Source organism: Rissa tridactyla, chromosome 5 (genome assembly GCF_028500815.1).
Source record: "Rissa tridactyla isolate bRisTri1 chromosome 5, bRisTri1.patW.cur.20221130, whole genome shotgun sequence".
Taxonomy (NCBI): Eukaryota; Metazoa; Chordata; class Aves; order Charadriiformes; family Laridae; genus Rissa; species Rissa tridactyla.
In genome coordinates this window covers 44,912,172-44,930,276 of record NC_071470.1, presented here as the reverse complement: position 1 = coordinate 44,930,276, position 18,105 = coordinate 44,912,172, and the positions used below count along the sequence as shown (strand labels likewise).

The following is an 18,105-nucleotide window of genomic DNA, read 5'->3' as shown; positions in this document are numbered from 1 at the left end:
GAATGTACAAACAATATTTGTGCATAGTAACCCAGCCTAAACTTTTAAGGCTTTATTTCCAATGTAATGTTCACCAAACTGTTTTTCAAAATCAGTGAAGGAGACATAGTAAGAAATGTCCTTCCATTTCAATAGTGAAATCCACCATTTTCAATGCAAAATCCACCTTTACCTGTGGATACAATGAACTAATCCCCCCTTCCAAGTTATTATGACCCCAAAACTCTTCCTTTGAGCACGTGTCTACAAATATCTGATTTATACCAATATCTAATTACTTAGGCAAGCCACTTCTTTGCAACTATGGGAGCTACTCCTCTAAAGACAACTGACCTGATTTTGCAAGCCTCCCCCCACCAAACCTAAACCAACCCAGCACATTTATAATACTGTGCTGGAAGCAACAACAATAAATGCAAATATATTTGCTCCACTTAGACTGAATCTATATTTAAAACTGGCTAAGACTGATTTGAAAAAAATGGTGCTGATTTGGGGCTTTTTTTTTTGCATATAGGTTAATATCTGGATATATTTGTGTTTGTGTATATACTGTATTATCACTATAATACAAATTAATGTACTTTCAAAATCCTTTCAGATTTTCTGACACATTCTCTTTTCACACTTACACAAGCAAGCAGCTGTGGTAAGTATTTTGTGTACTCCATATACAAATATGCACTGCAGGCACTAAAGCCGATCTATGGTTTCATTACCTTAGTTGTCTTACTAATCAGCCATCCCTTCCTCCCTATCTGGTAATACTTAGATAACAGAAAATGACAAAGTATGCATGGCCCAGAGAAGTTAGCCGTGATGCTAACTGGCATCTTCAGGATACTGCTCTCTTGTAAATGAATTCCAATGTTGCAACCAGGAACAGTATTTGTTCGGCCAATGAGAAACACAGAAGAGATTAAGAAAATCAGCTCTAGAAGATGATGTTGTCACTTCACGTTCTCAACCTCTACTATAAATTGCTTTCTGTTTAGTTTCACAATAGTCACAGAGAAATTTGAATCTTTTTACCGTAAGCGTTCTGGTAAGTTACTATTTTTAATTGGTCTTTATTGTCACAAAATTTAAGTTTTCCTAAGTGCTTTCTAACCACTGAAAGCAACACCGGACTTGAAAATTCTCTAAAAAATTCAAGGGTATGCCAGTCACGTTTGCAGTTTTATTCAAGATAAAACACAAGTGATACCTTCCCAATAAGTGGTGAGAATACCATATATTTGAAAACTTTGGTGTTGGAATCTTCTTGTGTGTCAGTTTAATTGTTAACAGCAGAATCGTATGACACTCTGAACACATAATTTGTACTCTGCAAGGCCAATACAGCAGGAGGATCACAGCTGAGCTCCGCTATAATCAGGGAACTGACTGTTTATATCAGCTGAGCAACCGGTAAAACAGGAACATAAAAAATAAAACTAGTTCGTATTTGCAAACACACTGGGAAATGACAAAGGTTACTATGTAATTAGGCAAACGAAATATCAAATTTTTAAATCTTTAAATTAACAAAAATCTCTAAGAAACATGCAGAAATACCATATGCAGCATGAATTCATAGCAAAGCCTGATCCACTTACAGTATTATCAATCTTCCAATGGAAATAATTGAAACATTTCCTACTCCTGAAATACATTCATTCCTAAATTGCAACTTTAAATTCAAAACAGACTACTTTGATTATGATATTTTTCTACAATATGCTTTATGAGATTCTCATATATATGAAAATACCTACTTTTGTCAATAAACTATACTTTCCGTGCTTTCTATGTTATAACACCTGATACCGTCTATATTCACATTTATCCTTGTGTTGGTCACAAACCACAAACCTCCATTCCCCTTCCCAATACTTACAAACCCTTCCTGAGTATAAGAAGATTATTTGTCTCATTAAGCATCATCAGGTATCTCAATTTTAGTTAAACAGTTTAAGAACATGATTTTTTCAAATGAGAATGATTCATACAAGAAGATCACTCCCAACAGCATACAGGCTGATTGGATTGAAGCTTTATCATGTCATCAAACAAACAAAAGTCAAAGGTCTACATTTTAAATCTGAGCTTCTTTTTGAATCCCTTTGACTAACTGTCCGAAATTTCTGAACATCTTATTTCCTTCTCTCTCCCCAAAAGAAAAGCAGTTCTCAAAGACATGAGCATTTAAAGGATTATTTTCCACTATATTTTTTCTTTACATCAAATCTCTCAAATGTTTCAAGGGGGAATGTAACTACTGTAACTGTATAGAGTATGAACAAAAAAAAGCCCAACCAAACACACAAAAGGAACAATAGATGAACATTTCACATAACATAGAAAATATCAAAAAAAGCCATCTGTATTAGTACCTTGCTCTCGCCACAATATGTTTGCAACTGCAGCATGTAAGAGAGAGAAAAAACAGAAAACACAAATGAACAAGAAAAAAAAACCATGAAATGATATATCAATTCTGAAATAATTATGATGCTTTAACCTCTGATTCACTAAAATACTTCTACAGGTAAATCAACAGAAACTGTGAATTAACAATATGATTAAATAAAGGTCTGTAGGTCACGTGATAAAATTTTGATTAGCCATCATAGTTATTGGGATTAGGGTAAATCCCATCACCCCCTGCTAAACCCCCCCAAGTTAACTCCATTGGCCTTCACCAGTCGTGTGTCTCACAATCCATTACAAAACACACATGGAGTTTGCATACACATAAATTATGTATATTGATTACAGGTGATGTAATTGTCATAATTTCCTTTAAGCACCAGACTTTGAAGAGATTTCTTTCAGGACATAGAAACACACACAACCAAACCGCATCCAAGATATTCTTCTGTATTGCTGTAGCACAGCCATGCTATCAAAGGTGTCATGCTGTATAGTGTTTGTCATTCTCTTTGGAAGACCGAGATGAGAACTATAAGATGGCATGGTAACCAGCTACGTGTTTTAGTTGTTTTTTCCATGAAAGCATAAGTTGTATCTGGCTATCTTGTTTACAATTGGATCTTAGACCTTTGAGATCAATGAAAACTAATTATCCTAATATTGCTCTTTCTGCCTGGGGAGAATAAAAGAAAACAAATATAACTGTGCAAATTTTAAATATTTAGAGCTCAGCATGCCCTGGGATAAATTGTTTAAAACACCATCACTGAAAAACAAAGTGTTCTGTAAAGTAATGATCTTAAGAAATAGAGAAAAATTTAAAGGAGAGGAATACAACACAGAGAACACATATATGTCACACAAAGATAAAATGAAACTGTGATGTTTATTGAAACAGTGTTGCAAAAGCTAAAAACATTAATGCGCTTTAAAAAAAGTTTGGAAAAAGTAATGGAAAACACATTATTAAAAATTATGTTGGTACCCAAAAGTCCCTCAACTGCTGACTGCTCAAAGTTGAGAGTAGAAACAGGAACAACTATCACTCCAGAAAAGTCCCAAATGCTGTGATTTTCCCAATCTTGTTTTACCAGGCACTGCTGAAGACAGGACCAAGATGGGCTTTTTGCCTCATGCAGTGCAGCGTTTCTCTTGTTCTTGTGCTCTGAAAGAATATACACAGCACCATATATGTAGAAGGGTCCTTGGAAAATGCGTCAGTCTACTTTCTGACAAGTTCATGATTCAGAGGCTTAGGATAACAGAGCTACTAGGCTTTTCTTTTTTCTCTCCCTCTCCTCTACTATTTTTTGTCTCCTGATTTTTTTCCACAAATTCTCTCAACAGAGCTACCTCATTGCGTGGCCTTAGACACAGTATTTAGAACCACAGAATCACAGAACAGTTTGGGCTGGAAGGGACTTTTAAAGGTCATCTAGTCTAACCTGCCCTGCAATGAGCAGGGACATCTTCACCAAGGTCATGTTGCTCAGAGCCCCATCCAACCTGACCTCGAATGTTTCCAGGGATGGCACATCTACCACCTCTCTGGGCAACCTGTGCCAGTGTTTCACCACTCTAACTGTAAAAAATTTCTTCCTTATAACTAGTCTAAATCTTTCCTCTTTTAGTTTAAAGCCATTACCCCTTGTCCTGTTGCAACAGGCCCTGCTAAAAAGTCTGTCGCCATCTTTCCTGTAGGCCCCCTTTAAGTACTGGTAGGCTGCAATCAGGTCTCCCCGGAGCTTTGTCTTCTCCAGGCAGAACAATCCCAACTCTCTCATCCCGTCCTGATAGGAGAGGTGCTCCATCCCTCTGATCATCTTTGTGGCCCTTCTGTGGACCCAATCCAACAGGTCCATGTCTTTCCTGTACTGGGGGCTCCAGAGCTGGATCCAGTACTCCAGGTGGGGTCTCACCAGAGCAGAGCAGAGGGGCAGAATCACCTCCCTCGACCCGGTGCCCACGCTTGTTTTGATGCAGACCAGGATATGGTTGGCCTTCTGGGTTGCGACCGCACGTTGCTGGCTCACGTACAGCTTTTCATCCACCAGTACCCCAAGTCTTTCTCCTCAGGGCTGTTCTTAATCCCTTCATCCCACAGCTTGTACTGATACTGGGGGTTTCCCAGACCCAGGTGCAGGACTCTGCCCTTGGTCTTGTTGAACCTCATGAGGTTCACACGGGTTCACTTCTTGAGTTTGCCCTCCGGATGGCATCCCATTCCTCAGTCATGTCAACTGCACCACTCAGCTTGGTGCTGTCCACAAACTTGCTGAGGGTGCACTCGATCCCCCTGCCTAAATCACTGATGAAGATACTAAACAGTACCGGTTCCGGTATGGACCCCTGAGGGATACCACTTGTCACTGAACTCCATCAGGACATTGAGCCGTTGACCGCTACCCTCTGGATGTGATCACACAAACAATTCCTCATGCACCGAACAGTCCACCCATCAAATCTGTATCTCTCCAATTTAGAGAGAAGGATGTTGTGGGGGACCGTGCCAAAGGCCTTACAGAAGTCCAGTCAGACGACACCTGTAGCTCTTCCCTCGTCCACTTATGTAGTCACTCCATCATAGAAGGCCACTAGGTTGGTCAGGCAAGACTTGCCCTTAGTGAAGCCATGCTGGCTGTCTCGAATCACCTCCCTGTTCTCCATGTGCCTTAGCATAGCTTCAAGGAGGATCTGTTCCATGACCTTCCCAGGCACAGAGATGAGGCTGACAGGTCAGTAGTTCCCACGCTCCTCCTTTCTACCCTTTTTAAAAATGAGGGCAATGTTTCCCTTTTTCCAGTCACCAGGGACTTCACCTGACTGCTGTGGCTTTTCAAATATCATGGAGAGTGGTTTGGCAGCTACATAAACCAGTTCCCTCAGGACTCTGGGATACATCTCGTCAGGTCCCATAGACTTCTGTAGGTTCAGGTTCCTGATCTTCGCTTACAGTGGGAGGGACTTCTGTCCCCCAGAGATACTGTGTCATTCAATTATCCCTTGATAAAATGAAGGTGATGATTACTTTTTACCTTCAGGGCTTTGAAGTGTACAAATAAGAGATCCCTCTATAAGCAGAAAGTAGCAGGAATACTACAGAAGTGAAGTGATACTGAATACTAGCAATAAAGAAGTTCCCCCTTCCCAACACAGAACATCAGTGCAGCTTTCAAACATGCTCAGTCAGTGTTTTATTACCACGTTTTATTCTCTGGACTTGTGCATTAGTTTCAAATATCATCCTTGCCTTTCCTTTAATATTTGAACTGTTAGGATCCAATAAACTGACAAAAGCCAAGACTAATTGAGTGTGCCATCTTGTCACTTACTCAGGTTGAGTAGTAAACCCTTACATCAAGAGGTAGAATTTCTGTTGAACTGCTACTAAGGTCAAAATGGAGTCAGCATGTTTTAAATTTTTTTCTCAATCATCTGCCTTTATAGTTGCTCCTCTGATTTCAGGTTGCTACTTTCAGAAGAGACTAGCTTTGAAAGAAGTCTTGGCTACACTGGCTGAGTATGTGTCCTCCAGACATTCAGCTGCTCCGATTGAAGCTTCTTGGTGACTAAATTGCTAACACCAGTATGACTCTTTGATTTATATCCAGTGCTAACAGCACAAAATGGAGTTGTTTTACTGTATATTTCAGTGGCAGACACGAACAGGGTATTTAACATCTCTATTCCAAATAACATTTGTCTGCTTATGTTTAAACTATTTAATTATTTTGCTAAACCTTTGACTATAAATTGCAATCCTGAGATGGAATATTAGTTTGATGTTTTATTGACAGACACTATTTTTTAGATAAAGACATAACCAGTAGATCATCAGTTCGGCAACTACAGAAAGAATGGAATGAAAGGTTTAAGAGATCTTGAATTATTTTAGTTTAGAGAAGAAAAAGGTGTTCATTTGTTTAACAAGAACGCTTAAGAGAAAATTATATCCTTATGACTTTAGAGCTACAGAAAACCTTTTTTTCACTGCAAGATGAAAGCAACTGAAGTGTCCCCAAACATATACCATGACCAAAAGTAGAAGAAACTGGGACAATATTGCACTGTCCTTCTCATCAACTAAATATGGCATCTGCTTTGTGAGCACTATGCAGCCAAGTCTTTATAAAAGCTGACAACTTTAAAAAGGGAATACTAAGGTTATGTTTGTTTCCCTTTGTCGAGGTGTTAAATTGGTCATCTGTACTTTGACAGACAGGAGGAGGAAAGAAACAACCCTAGGGTATGCTGCAAGTGACTGGCCTTTGGATGTAACTGGTGGCACTGATGACAACCTTTGGGCCTGGCAGTTCAGCCAGTTTTCAATTCACCCCACTGTCTGTGTGTCTAGCCTGTACTTCATCAGTTTGTCTTTGAGGGTGTCATGGGAGACAATGTCCAAAGCATTTCTAAGGACAAGATAAATAACATCTACCCTGCCAGTCACCTGATTGCAGAGGGCTGTCAGGTTGACCAGGCTCTGTTTCCTCTTCGTAAATCCATGCTGATTGCTCCTAACACCTTCTTGTCCTTCATGGTTTTGGGAACGGTTTCCAGAGTTATTTGCTCCATCTCCTTCCCAGGGATCAAGGTGAGGCTACCATGTCTTGCATTTTCCTTCTTGCCCTTCTCGAAGAATGACGCTGGCTTTCTTCCAGCCTGCAGAAACCGCCCCTCATCACCTTGATCCTTGAAAGATTATTGAGAGTGGCCTCGCAACGTCACGGGCCAGCTTGCCCAGCATTTGTGAGCACACCTTATCAAGGCCCTTTGCCCTGTGAGTGTCCAGTTTGTTTAAACGGTCTCTAATCTGATCCTATTCACCACAGGTAAGGCTTCCTTGCAAGAGGAAGGCTTACTTCCCAGTCTTTCCCACTGGTGTCACATTCCTGGGGCAAGTTTTGCCTGTAAAGACTGATGTGAAGAAGACCTTCATTACAACTTGGCCCCTTCCATGTCCTTTGTCACCAGGTCCCCTGCCCCACTTAACAGCAGGTCCATATTTCCCTTAGCCTTCTTTTTGCTGCCGATGTCTTTATAGAAGCCTATCTTTTGCCCTGCATGTCCCTCACCAGATTCAGCTCCAAGTGGGTTTTGGAACTTCTAACTTTACCCCTGCATGCCCTGACAGTGGCTCTATATTCAGATGACAGTTCTGTGTTTGTATCATCTTCTGTAATAAAGCAAATTAATTTCCCCAGGGCAACCTGGAGGATTTTCTTTAAAATGAGTTTTCTCTTTACATTGTGAGGAAAGAACCATGTAATATATGGCACTTGAGGTCCCATAAATTTAGCCATGCAGTTCTACTTTTTATCAGTCGTTTTTCCAGGGGTGACATAGGAAAGAAAATAAAAAGTAATTACAATTATTCAACTGTATGGAAGTACACAGCATCAAATGAAATGATTTAAGATGCTAAGTACAGGAACGTGTTAACTCATGCTAATGCAAAATTATATATATTGTTCTGAACTTTCCTAAAAAAAAAAAATATAAAAGAGGATAAAAGGAGTGCTTTAAAAGCCCCACACTTAGTAATTCTAATTTTAAAATTAACAAATCAGTTTGAGGAAAAATGAGACATTATTTAAGAATGCAATACAAAAACATAAATAACAGCCATCACCTCACCTAACACAGATCAAGAAACTTCACTTATTTTTTTAATCAGTCCTAGAACTTGTATTCAAGAAAGATGTCCAGTTTGGAGATAAAGACCATAATCCCAGAACAAGTACAACATCTGTAGATAGAAAGTATGCAAAGGAACATGCTTACCTTTCTTTTTGATTAAGCAAAAATTAACATCATCTGCCACGTCCTATCCTCAATTCTCACACATTTATAAACTTCAAGATGTAAAAATAAATAATTATTGCCAGATCTCAGTAAAATTTTCTGGTTTTAAGACAGAACACTACCATCTTCTCTTATGCCATATTTCCCTGATTATGTTGTCTGAATACCCTTTTCATAACAGTTAATAAATAATATCAGGAGATGTACTGGGAGCGTTGCAGAAGACATTGTAACCAAGGAGTTAGTGACCTCCAGCAGGTTATGTCTGGTACATTAAGGCTTGGGAAGCCTGTGTCTTAGCATGGGTAGCTGCTGCAAGGGTATACGCTGGAATGCCCATAATGGCCTGCACTGCACACTGGTGGGTGTTATGACCAAGATAACGTCGCAATCGGTCAGAAGATACATGGTTTTGTTTGTTACACAAGATAACAGCCACCACAGTATGGGAGGGAGAGGGAACCTCTCCATGGACAGGATCTGTGCAGCATGACACGGGAAAATCCATCTGGAGTTCGTCTGAACTCCAGAGTTCATGAATGTGGGGTGTCCACATCTGAAGGGACACAGGATTTACTCGCTATCTGTATTTCTCTTTTTATTCTATGCTATTAAAGCAGTTATTTTATTACACCATTTGTTGTTGAGCCTTTTATACTGGGATACAAAAAGAACCCTGCACCTTGCCTCTCTCTCTCCCCACCCATCCAGTGCAGATCAGGGGACAATCCACGTTTTCCTGAAAGAGGATTTCTTTCTTTTTCTTTGTTTTAAGCACACTTACAGCTCCATAAAAGTCACTCTTCATGGTCCTTACATAGGACCTATTCTGTGCTTTCTTGCTCAGACCCAGTCTTTGATTACGAGTAGCTAACATAACATCTGAAAGCCTACTCTTCATCTTTGTTACTCATTTTCTATGTTGGCTGAATCATAATAGGTTGGCACATTTTTCGGTAAACTCTGTCCTTAGTACTTCATGAAATTCTGCAGCAAATTGTAGGAGCAGTACTGATTCTTATCCCCTTAGGATGGAAAGAACAACTGCAAAAATCAATGGCATTTCTGTTGCTAAATGAATAAGAGGGTACTACAAAGTCACTTTCCAAATATATTCTGAATCCCTCTCCTTCTTATCACGTTGGGGATAAATGTCATTAAGTTCACTTTTCTGTCTCGACAGCCCACGTCAAAGCTTCCAAATATGTCAACTACAGTGTTCTTCCTCCCTACTTTTCTTTATTTCCAAATATTTAAGGCATAACAGTTGGAAATAAGTGTCTCTGTGTGTATATATATATTTGTAAGATTAGCATTCAGTGGGTTTGAAGATTAAATGTAGCTATTCTGCTTCCTTTTGGCAATATAATTAGATGTTCACATTATCAGTAATCAGTACACAATACTATAAATACCCAGAGAAAAACAAGTTCAGGGCAGTAAGATGCAGAAAAGAAACTTGTTCTTTAAGTACAATACTTCCTTTTCTTCCAGAAACAGTTTTCCCTCTTCTATCACACGCTTCAGTGGTTGCTATCTAAGAAAATGCTGAATGAGCTTTTAAAAACCATTAACTCTTTTTTTTTTTTTTAAATTAAAAACTGACATTCTTTTGTACCTATTTTATGTATGTGTGGTTAATTTATCTAAAATTTTCCTTTCTTTTCTGCTGGCATTACATATCATGAAAGCTAAATAAAATGTTTTCATAAAATGCTATTTTGTTGGACTGGCACTCAAACAAAACAGATACCAATTAAAACCTTAACATCTGAAAAAATTCCCAGCTTGCTGCACTAAGAGAACAATGCGGTTTAAAATGGCTTTAAGAACGGAAGGAGCAGAAAAACATTTTCTGCATCATATATTGTTCCAATAAACAGGGGGGAACAATCCACTGATATCTTCTGAATGCACATAAAGATTGTTAATGAATATGAACAATTCCAGGTTTTGTCTCATCAAAACACATGCTTTGGATTTAAAATTCTGGAAATATTTTACCCCTATTTCTATCAGAACATAACAGCTAGTAGATAAAAATCAACAGTTTCCTATCAGCTTACTGTGCTAGACTTTGCACCATCCAACAGGGAAACACTGTTCCTTTTCAAGCCCTACGTCCCATAAGGGCAAGAGGTAACAAGCAGATGTAATAGAAAATAGGACAATGATGAAGGACAATATGGCAATTTTGTGGAATTCAAAATTATTTTTCAGAATTGACCTACCATAATCTGCTATACTTTTCATTGCATAAAAATTAATTTCAAGACGTTTGAAGGGATGCTGTCTGCTTACTTCACTGATAGCTACCACCACTGGCAACCATTCTCATTAATCATATACGCATCATAAAGAGAACGTATCTGTTGTCTTACTCTTTTTTCTCATATCTCTAATATATGAACACATGCCCTTATGTTACAGGGTAAATCTACCATCATCACTACCTGGCTTCCAAGCCATGCAATTTTTCAATTATTATTTTTATTTCAAAAATAACAGTAATAAAAGTGAAGATGAGGTTAAGGTGATTTACTTTTTGCCCAGCTTCCACTATCAAGCAGAATGAAAACATTTATATATATGTGTACTTTTAATTTTATTCTTATTTTATGAGAAATTCAGATTTCTTTGGCTTATATAAAAATATAAATATGTATAAACTTTAATTTATTTGTGAAGAAAACACTTTTTTATCAGTTATCTAATTCCTCGCTTCAACTATTTTTAAAGTAATTATGTCCATAAAAATTCTGTTCTGTTTCTATTCTATTTCATTCTGTTCTTACGTGACATACACTTTAATTTCGTTTCAGGTTAGTTTAATACAATAACCAAATACCTATTTTTATGACTATTAAACATTTATCAGTTAAAAGTCAAAATTGACACTTTACTTTTGGTCAAATATGACCATGTTAGCTTATTGTTCTTTAATTTATTTTCTATAAATCTTTATAATGAATCATGCTGAGTCCTTTCCCATAGCACATTAACTCAATCCAGTCTACCCTAGTAGGAAGAAAAAATGGTTCATGAGCTGAATTTCTACCCTATACTTGGAAGTTTGAAATAAAGTCTTTGCCTGTGATGCTGTCAACAAGTATAAACTTGTTGAGCTGTCCCATAAAATAAAATGCCAGCATAAATTATCTCTGAGGAAATTAGGTAAATAGGTATCAGCCAGTATAAGATGTGACAGAAAGATTCCATTAAAGTTGCATAAAGCCTTTCGGAGAGAATTTAGGCCATAAATCACAGTCAAAAGGCTTTTAGTCTCATTCCAGGTCCTAGACAGTGGAGCTGCCTGGTTGCTTATGATGGCCATAAACCTGTCAAGTCAGTAGCGCTCAGATCACATAATCTCTTGTTAGGCGATAGGACTATGACAACACGTAAAAAAGGCACAGTTAGAAATAGATCTACGTAATGGCATGGAACAGGTATTTTTTTTTTTTTTTTTTTTTAAATGTAGCCCCAAGTCACAGTACATGACGCAGATAATTTTTATCCTGCTTTGTGTGACCAGGTGAAAGAATCTGCAGACACTGCTTTGTAAAGTATGATAATGTCATAGTGGGTGAACTGAGTAACACAAGAGTCTTTGATGTCCAAGAGTAAAAGCTACTAAATATTAAAGTACCATCAAGCACTGTCAAACTGGTCTTGAAAATACCTTAATAGCATTACTTGATAACTTTCTACCATGACAGTTGTCTCCCCAGGTTGCACGCATATGTCACAATAAAATTTAGATAAATGCTTAAGAAGTCATATTTATCAATGGCAAACTAAACTGCATTTTATAAAACAAAGTTTTGGAAAACATTAAAAGATATGAAAATACTGCAAAAGCTATAAAATAAAATAAACAACAACAAACACACAAAAATGTTTAGCTTTAAAGGGAAGAGCACATGTTTTCATGATCTAAAACTCTAGTTTGACAGGATTATCCTAAATTGAAACCGAGAGGAAACCAAAGCAGAACTGATGTACCTCTCAAAGTCACTGAGGTAGAAAAATAAAAAAATAGATTTTTAAAGTTAATTTATTTAAAAATATTTTACCAGTAGTGAAGATAAGAATTTTAAGTACCTGAAAATCACCCATGACAATATTCCCCTGTCTTTGATGATCAATCTTTTTTATTTTCCCGTTTTCTGTACTGTCAGATTTTCTTCTTTAGATCTGTAGGTTATACTGATATACTCTATGCCATTATTTCAATCAGATATTCCCATTCTACTATAATCTTTCCTTCCTATCTTTTTTTAAGCTCACAAAGTGGTTTATTAATACTCCTTAGCTATGCATTATATACCATATTCAGCTAATGCGGACTTTGACTAAAAACTGAAATATGGATGAATTATATTGGTCCTAATACTACCTGAATGTAACATAATTAAATAAATAAATAAAACCCACAGGTAGAAGTTGCCATTTCTTCCTCCTCTATCTGTGAATATTATTGTACTTTGTAGCAACAAAAAAGTGAGCAACATCTTGCCCACTCTGCCTTTCTCATAAATGTATCATCAAGATACAGTCAAATTATCTTTATTCTCTGTTTAAGTTCTTCAGCTGCCACATAGTGTTTCAACAAGAGCAAGCTGATGATTTTGGTTTGCCTTATGGCTTCTAGGAGCTGGGCTGACCCAAATCTGTGTTTGTGGCTACCAAAGGTAGTCATCAACATAACTCTGCAGTGGAACTGTCTATTTGTGTGCTCATGCAGACTGCTAAATCCAGTAGTATGGAGAAGAAATCTATCAGTTAAAGGATTTGAGAGTGCCTTAAAATGCATTTGCGTGTACTGCAAGCTAGAAAACGAAAAGCCACCTTTATCTGTTACTGTAGAGATGCTGGAGCGCTAGAATAAAGACCCCATTTACAAAGAGGGAGAAATAGCAGTCCTTAAGAAAAGAAGTAGCCTTAGTAACAATTAACATTCCGTTTTTGTGCTAACAGAAGAGGTTACAGCAGCTTGATATTCCTTTACACCCATGCAGCAGCAAAGGCCCTGGAAATCATCACAAATGGCTGCTAAAGGCAGAAGAAAAGCATTCTGTGATATCAGCACCACTCATGGTTTAAATTGTATCGATATGCACCAGATTACTTTTTTTGGTAACGTGTCATTGACCATATTCTCCTATAAATATGTTTGTCCTGTATTTGCACAGAAGCAGGACAATAATTGAAAACAGAGGCTGATTAAATACTTTCTACCTTACAAAGGAACAAAAAAGAGGGTAAATGATGCGTAGTCAAGACAAACATTTAAAATAACCAGGTCCAAATGAAGTACATAAAAGACTTGGTAAAAGTTGTTTTGGATGTTTGGTCTGGTGCTATTAGTTTTGAAAAAATATCAGAATATATCACAGAGTTCAAGAGGACTCCACCTAAACATGAGAAGGAACCTTCTTTACCCTGAGGGTGGCAGAGCACTGGCACAGGCTGCCCAGAGAGGTGGTGGAGTCTCCAACTCTGGAGACGTTCAAAACCCGCCTGGACACGTTCCTGTGCAACCTGCTCTGGGTGACCCTGCTCTGGCAGGGGGGTTGGACTAGATGATCTCCAGAGGTCCCTTCCAACCCTACCATTCTGTGACTCTGTGTGATTCCAGAGTACCACTACCTAAGCCCCCAGTAGCTCCCTCACTCCCTGAAACTTAATAACTCAACTAGCTGTAGGCAGTTAGACTGTCCCAGACAAAAGAATAGACAACACACACATAATTCAATTCCGTAAGAAATCAAAGGACATGAATATAATTATAGGTCAGTTAATATGTTCTAATGGAAACCAGGTCCTCTCAAACAAACCTGATTATATTCTTTGATGCAAGTAGAATTTTGCTAACGTAAAAATTCATATAGATGTAACCCAGAATTTTGCTAAATATCTGATTTGTAACACAGAATATTCTGATTAAATATCAGAATTATACAATAGTAATAAAGTACATGTTAATTTAATTAAAAACTGCGAAACTGATTAATCTGCAAATGTAATTTTGATTTTTAAATCTTTACTAAAAGGTGAAGAAGACAGTGCTGGAATGTGTCCAGAGCAATGGGTAGTGACCATTTTCATCAATGATCTGTAAACAAAGATAAAATAATTTCCTAAGAAGTCTGCGAATTACCTGTTATGATAAATCACAAAGTTTCAAAAAGTTGTTTGAATTCCTTTGTCAAGTACATCTCTAAAATAAATTACATTTTGATATAGCCAAATGAAAATTGAGACATTTAGGGAAAAGTAATGCAGACTATGTCTATGCTGGAGGACTGAGACGGGTGGGAAAGAGCAGGATTTGGACAATGAGGCCTGATAAGATATAGGGCACGTGGTAGATAAACATATAAACATAAACTTCCACTGCTGATACCAGTGGAAAAAAGTGACAAGGGATATGTATTTCTCTCTCCAGAACATTAAAGAAACAAATAGTACATTTGCTTCTGCAAAGAGCAGTTCCATTTTTTTTAAGAAGCCTATACAAAAACCAGTTACAGTCTTTAAGGCAAAAAGACCACCTGAGTCCTGCGGTAACTGTCTTATTACGAGAAACTTCTATTTAGTGTGTGTGAGAGAAAGTAATCAATATTTAAGCATGGTATATTCACAGGGCAAGAATTCTTAAGAGGTCAATTTATTGGGGGAAAAAAAGAAAAAGAGAATCGAAGGAAACTAAAGGAAAAACTGATGTCAAAATGGAACTAAGCATTATTCCATATTACTGAAACTGATTAATTAGTAAAGCAAAATACCAAGAGAAATGAGGGTCAGAGAAATCTCTGACTCTTTGTGTCTCCAACTCAGGTAGATGCATTTCTGAGAGGATGCACTTCAGGCCAACAAAGCATTAGATCTGTATTCAGGCAGAACAAGACACAATTTAATGTCTTGTGAAATGGTCAAGATAGATTAGTGTTAGATCAAATGGTTCCATCATGCTTAAATCTATGGATCCATGAAATATCTGTTCTGAAAATTCAAACTATATTGGAATGAAACTAAAACCAGATTTTAAACCGCTATTTGTATTACAAATGTGATTATGCCAGAGACTCCTCCTAACACAGCTGAGTTCTCTCAGGTATCATTAGAGGATCATGACAGTAGGGGAGACTTCGCTGCCTTCAGATTTAGACCAGGTCGTTAATCCCCAGAATGTTTTTACCAGTCACCACAGGGGTTATCCAGCTATCACCCAGACCAGCTATCTCATTCTTGATGTCTTTAAGTGCAAACTTGAGTGAAAACGGAATTCACAGCACAAAAAGAGTTTCCAGTCTCTAGAGAATTAAAACAGCACAGTTCTTGCATTCAGAAATATTTTAGATGCTATTGTGCTAGGAGTAGGACGTATAGATTGTACATGCTGCATGGCTTTTTTGGCTATCAAAGTTATGATACTTTAAAATGAATGTTCTGAAAAGGTATATAAGGAGCCAATAAAGATGGCACAAGAAATACTGAGGTAATTAGAATTTTTGTGTTCTTTATGAATCTAAGATGGTAATTAATATAGACCAGATCAATATCTAGTGGGAAAAGCAAAAAAAAAAAAAAAGTTTTACATTTGTATAAAATGTCATAATGATCGTAAGTAGTCTCCAGTTACAATAGAGCATTTCCACAAAACATTACTTTCACCTTAAGGCCAAATTTTCTGAGATTAAAATATAGCTTTTCCAACAGAGATTACAAAATCTAAAAATTCTCAGGCAAGGGGCCTGCTGAGAAGAAGAGGAGAGAACAAAGACCACATTATAAAATGAATGCACACCAGGAAGAAAACTAACGGAAGAACTGGGCTTGTTCCGCCTGGAGAGGAGAAGGGTTTGGGGGCACCTAATAGCAACTTTCCAACACCTACACAGAGGTTCTTAAGAAGACAGAGTCAAACTCTTCACAACTGGCTCTGCAGCAATTGGTATTGTTGGAAAAACCTGACAGGCTTTCGCACACAGAAGCCCTTCTTCAGGTCTGACATAGAAGCAGCATACCTCAAAGCCTGAAGAAGAAGTTCAATCAGTAAAAACTGCGTTTAGGCACTTAGATTGGGGAAACTAACTACTTTCTGTCAGAGATAGTCAAAATGGTACACGAACTAACTAAATAAATATTATCAAAAATATCTCATAGTACAGATTGCTTCTAACTACAAACTTTCTTTTGACTAATTTGCAGATTTTCCTTTAATATACATTTATAGTCCAATATGCTGTCTTACATAAAAAGGCAAGTTAAATAGAATGTTCCACTTACTAGAACAATAGAAATCTCAGTCTTCTCTCTTATGTCTCTTATTTGTTTTAATTGGTACTGGAAGTAGTGTTATTCTCCACATGGATTAAAAAGGAGCAGCAGTATAAGATGTACACTGTTGCTGCGTGATCACGGAAATGTAATGACAAGACACTAAAGTGACTAGATACTCCTGGATGTAACCCCACATCTTATAGACGATTACTATGTAGCTTTTAAGGGATCATTTGTCCCTTTTTCCTCCCATTCTTTCTCCTTCATCGTTCTCACTAACCTGTCCTCTTTCACCTGCTGCTGCCCGTGCCCCCCCTTTCTTCCTCACATTATTGGCCTCTTCCATTGTTCCTCTCCCCAGGTCTCTCTCACTTCTTGAATTTACTCAGTCTTATTCCTCCTTACCTACCTTTCCTTGGATGCTACTTGGAGGACCACTCAAGGAGCCAAGAAGAACCAAGGGCACAAGAAGAAAGTTATTCTCACTTTCACACCCACAAAGGCCCATGGAGCAAAGAAAAAGCATTTACATTGAGAATCCACTCTGTTCTGGTAGTCCTAAAGCCTGGGTCTACTGAGTGCAAATAGCACATTCAGAACTCTACCAAACTCCCAAGAAGTGTCCACCCACTATAGAAATCACCGATCGCTTGGAGATTTTTACTGTGTCATACACCAGAGAAATCATCATTTCATTGCAGTATGTTCTAGTGATAATCTCACTGCACGAATCACCAATATCAAGTCCCAGATTGTGATGTAAATGCTTTCAGTAAAATGACTATAGCATTTTTAACATGAGTAAAAGCACGTTTTCCTCCTAATGACTGTTTCAGGAGTGCCCATAGTATACGAGCAGAAACATTAAAAATTAAAAGCAACAAAAATCCTGTTTTTTAAGACAGACAGCAATAACACAATGCTTCAATGGTCGACACCGGAGGAATTAAACAGGATAACAGACAGCACCAGACATTTATCACCAGTACTTATAACATGTTTATATAGGTAATATACACTAAAAATTTCCATTACAACTTCACAAATGTAGCAAAAAGTGCACATGTTTGGACACGTTTACTGTTAAATATATCAAATTTCAGCTACAGAATGAGTTAACTGGTAAAAGACAGTGGTGAAGTTCATGTATTTTAAAGAAACTAATTTAATTCCTCTCACCTGAGACAATGCCAAAGTGAAAGCATATTTTCAGAAGTTTTATTTTTAGTGCACACTGGAAAAGCCTGACGTGCTAAGTAGAGGCCAAACTATTCTTGAAACTGTCGTCCATTATTAAAAATTTTACCTATGTGTGACAGTACAAGGGTTCAGTGTTCAGTGCTGGCATATACTGAATAGATCCGGATGACAAAGCACTTTCATAGTATTTTCCATTCCATCTCAAATTCCACCTAGATAATGAATCATTACCATTAAAGTATATTCACTTTTCTCGGGAACTGGAATTAAAATTTCTAAAACTGGAAATTTTAAAATAAACAATGTCCTGGTACCCCTAAGTTATACTCTACGTTAAATATTTTTATTTTTGCTACTAGCATCACACTTCCCACAATTAAGTACAGGTTTGCCATT

The 18,105-nt window shown here is 37.5% G+C and overlaps 1 protein-coding gene across 3 annotated transcripts in view; it reads right to left on the bottom strand.

The window, feature by feature from the left end:
• FSTL5 (follistatin like 5) overlaps nucleotides 1-18,105 on the bottom strand; it is a 290,553-nt gene that overhangs the window by 46,341 nt on the left and 226,107 nt on the right. For 2 of the 3 annotated variants that reach the window (XM_054202954.1, XM_054202953.1), the window contains exon 10: nucleotides 2,376-2,402. The exons of the other annotated variant lie outside the window; for it this stretch is intronic. In XM_054202954.1, coding sequence (XP_054058929.1) covers nucleotides 2,376-2,402 — 27 coding nt within the window. The remainder of the gene's footprint in view (nucleotides 1-2,375; nucleotides 2,403-18,105) is intronic. 3 annotated transcript variants of the gene reach the window in all.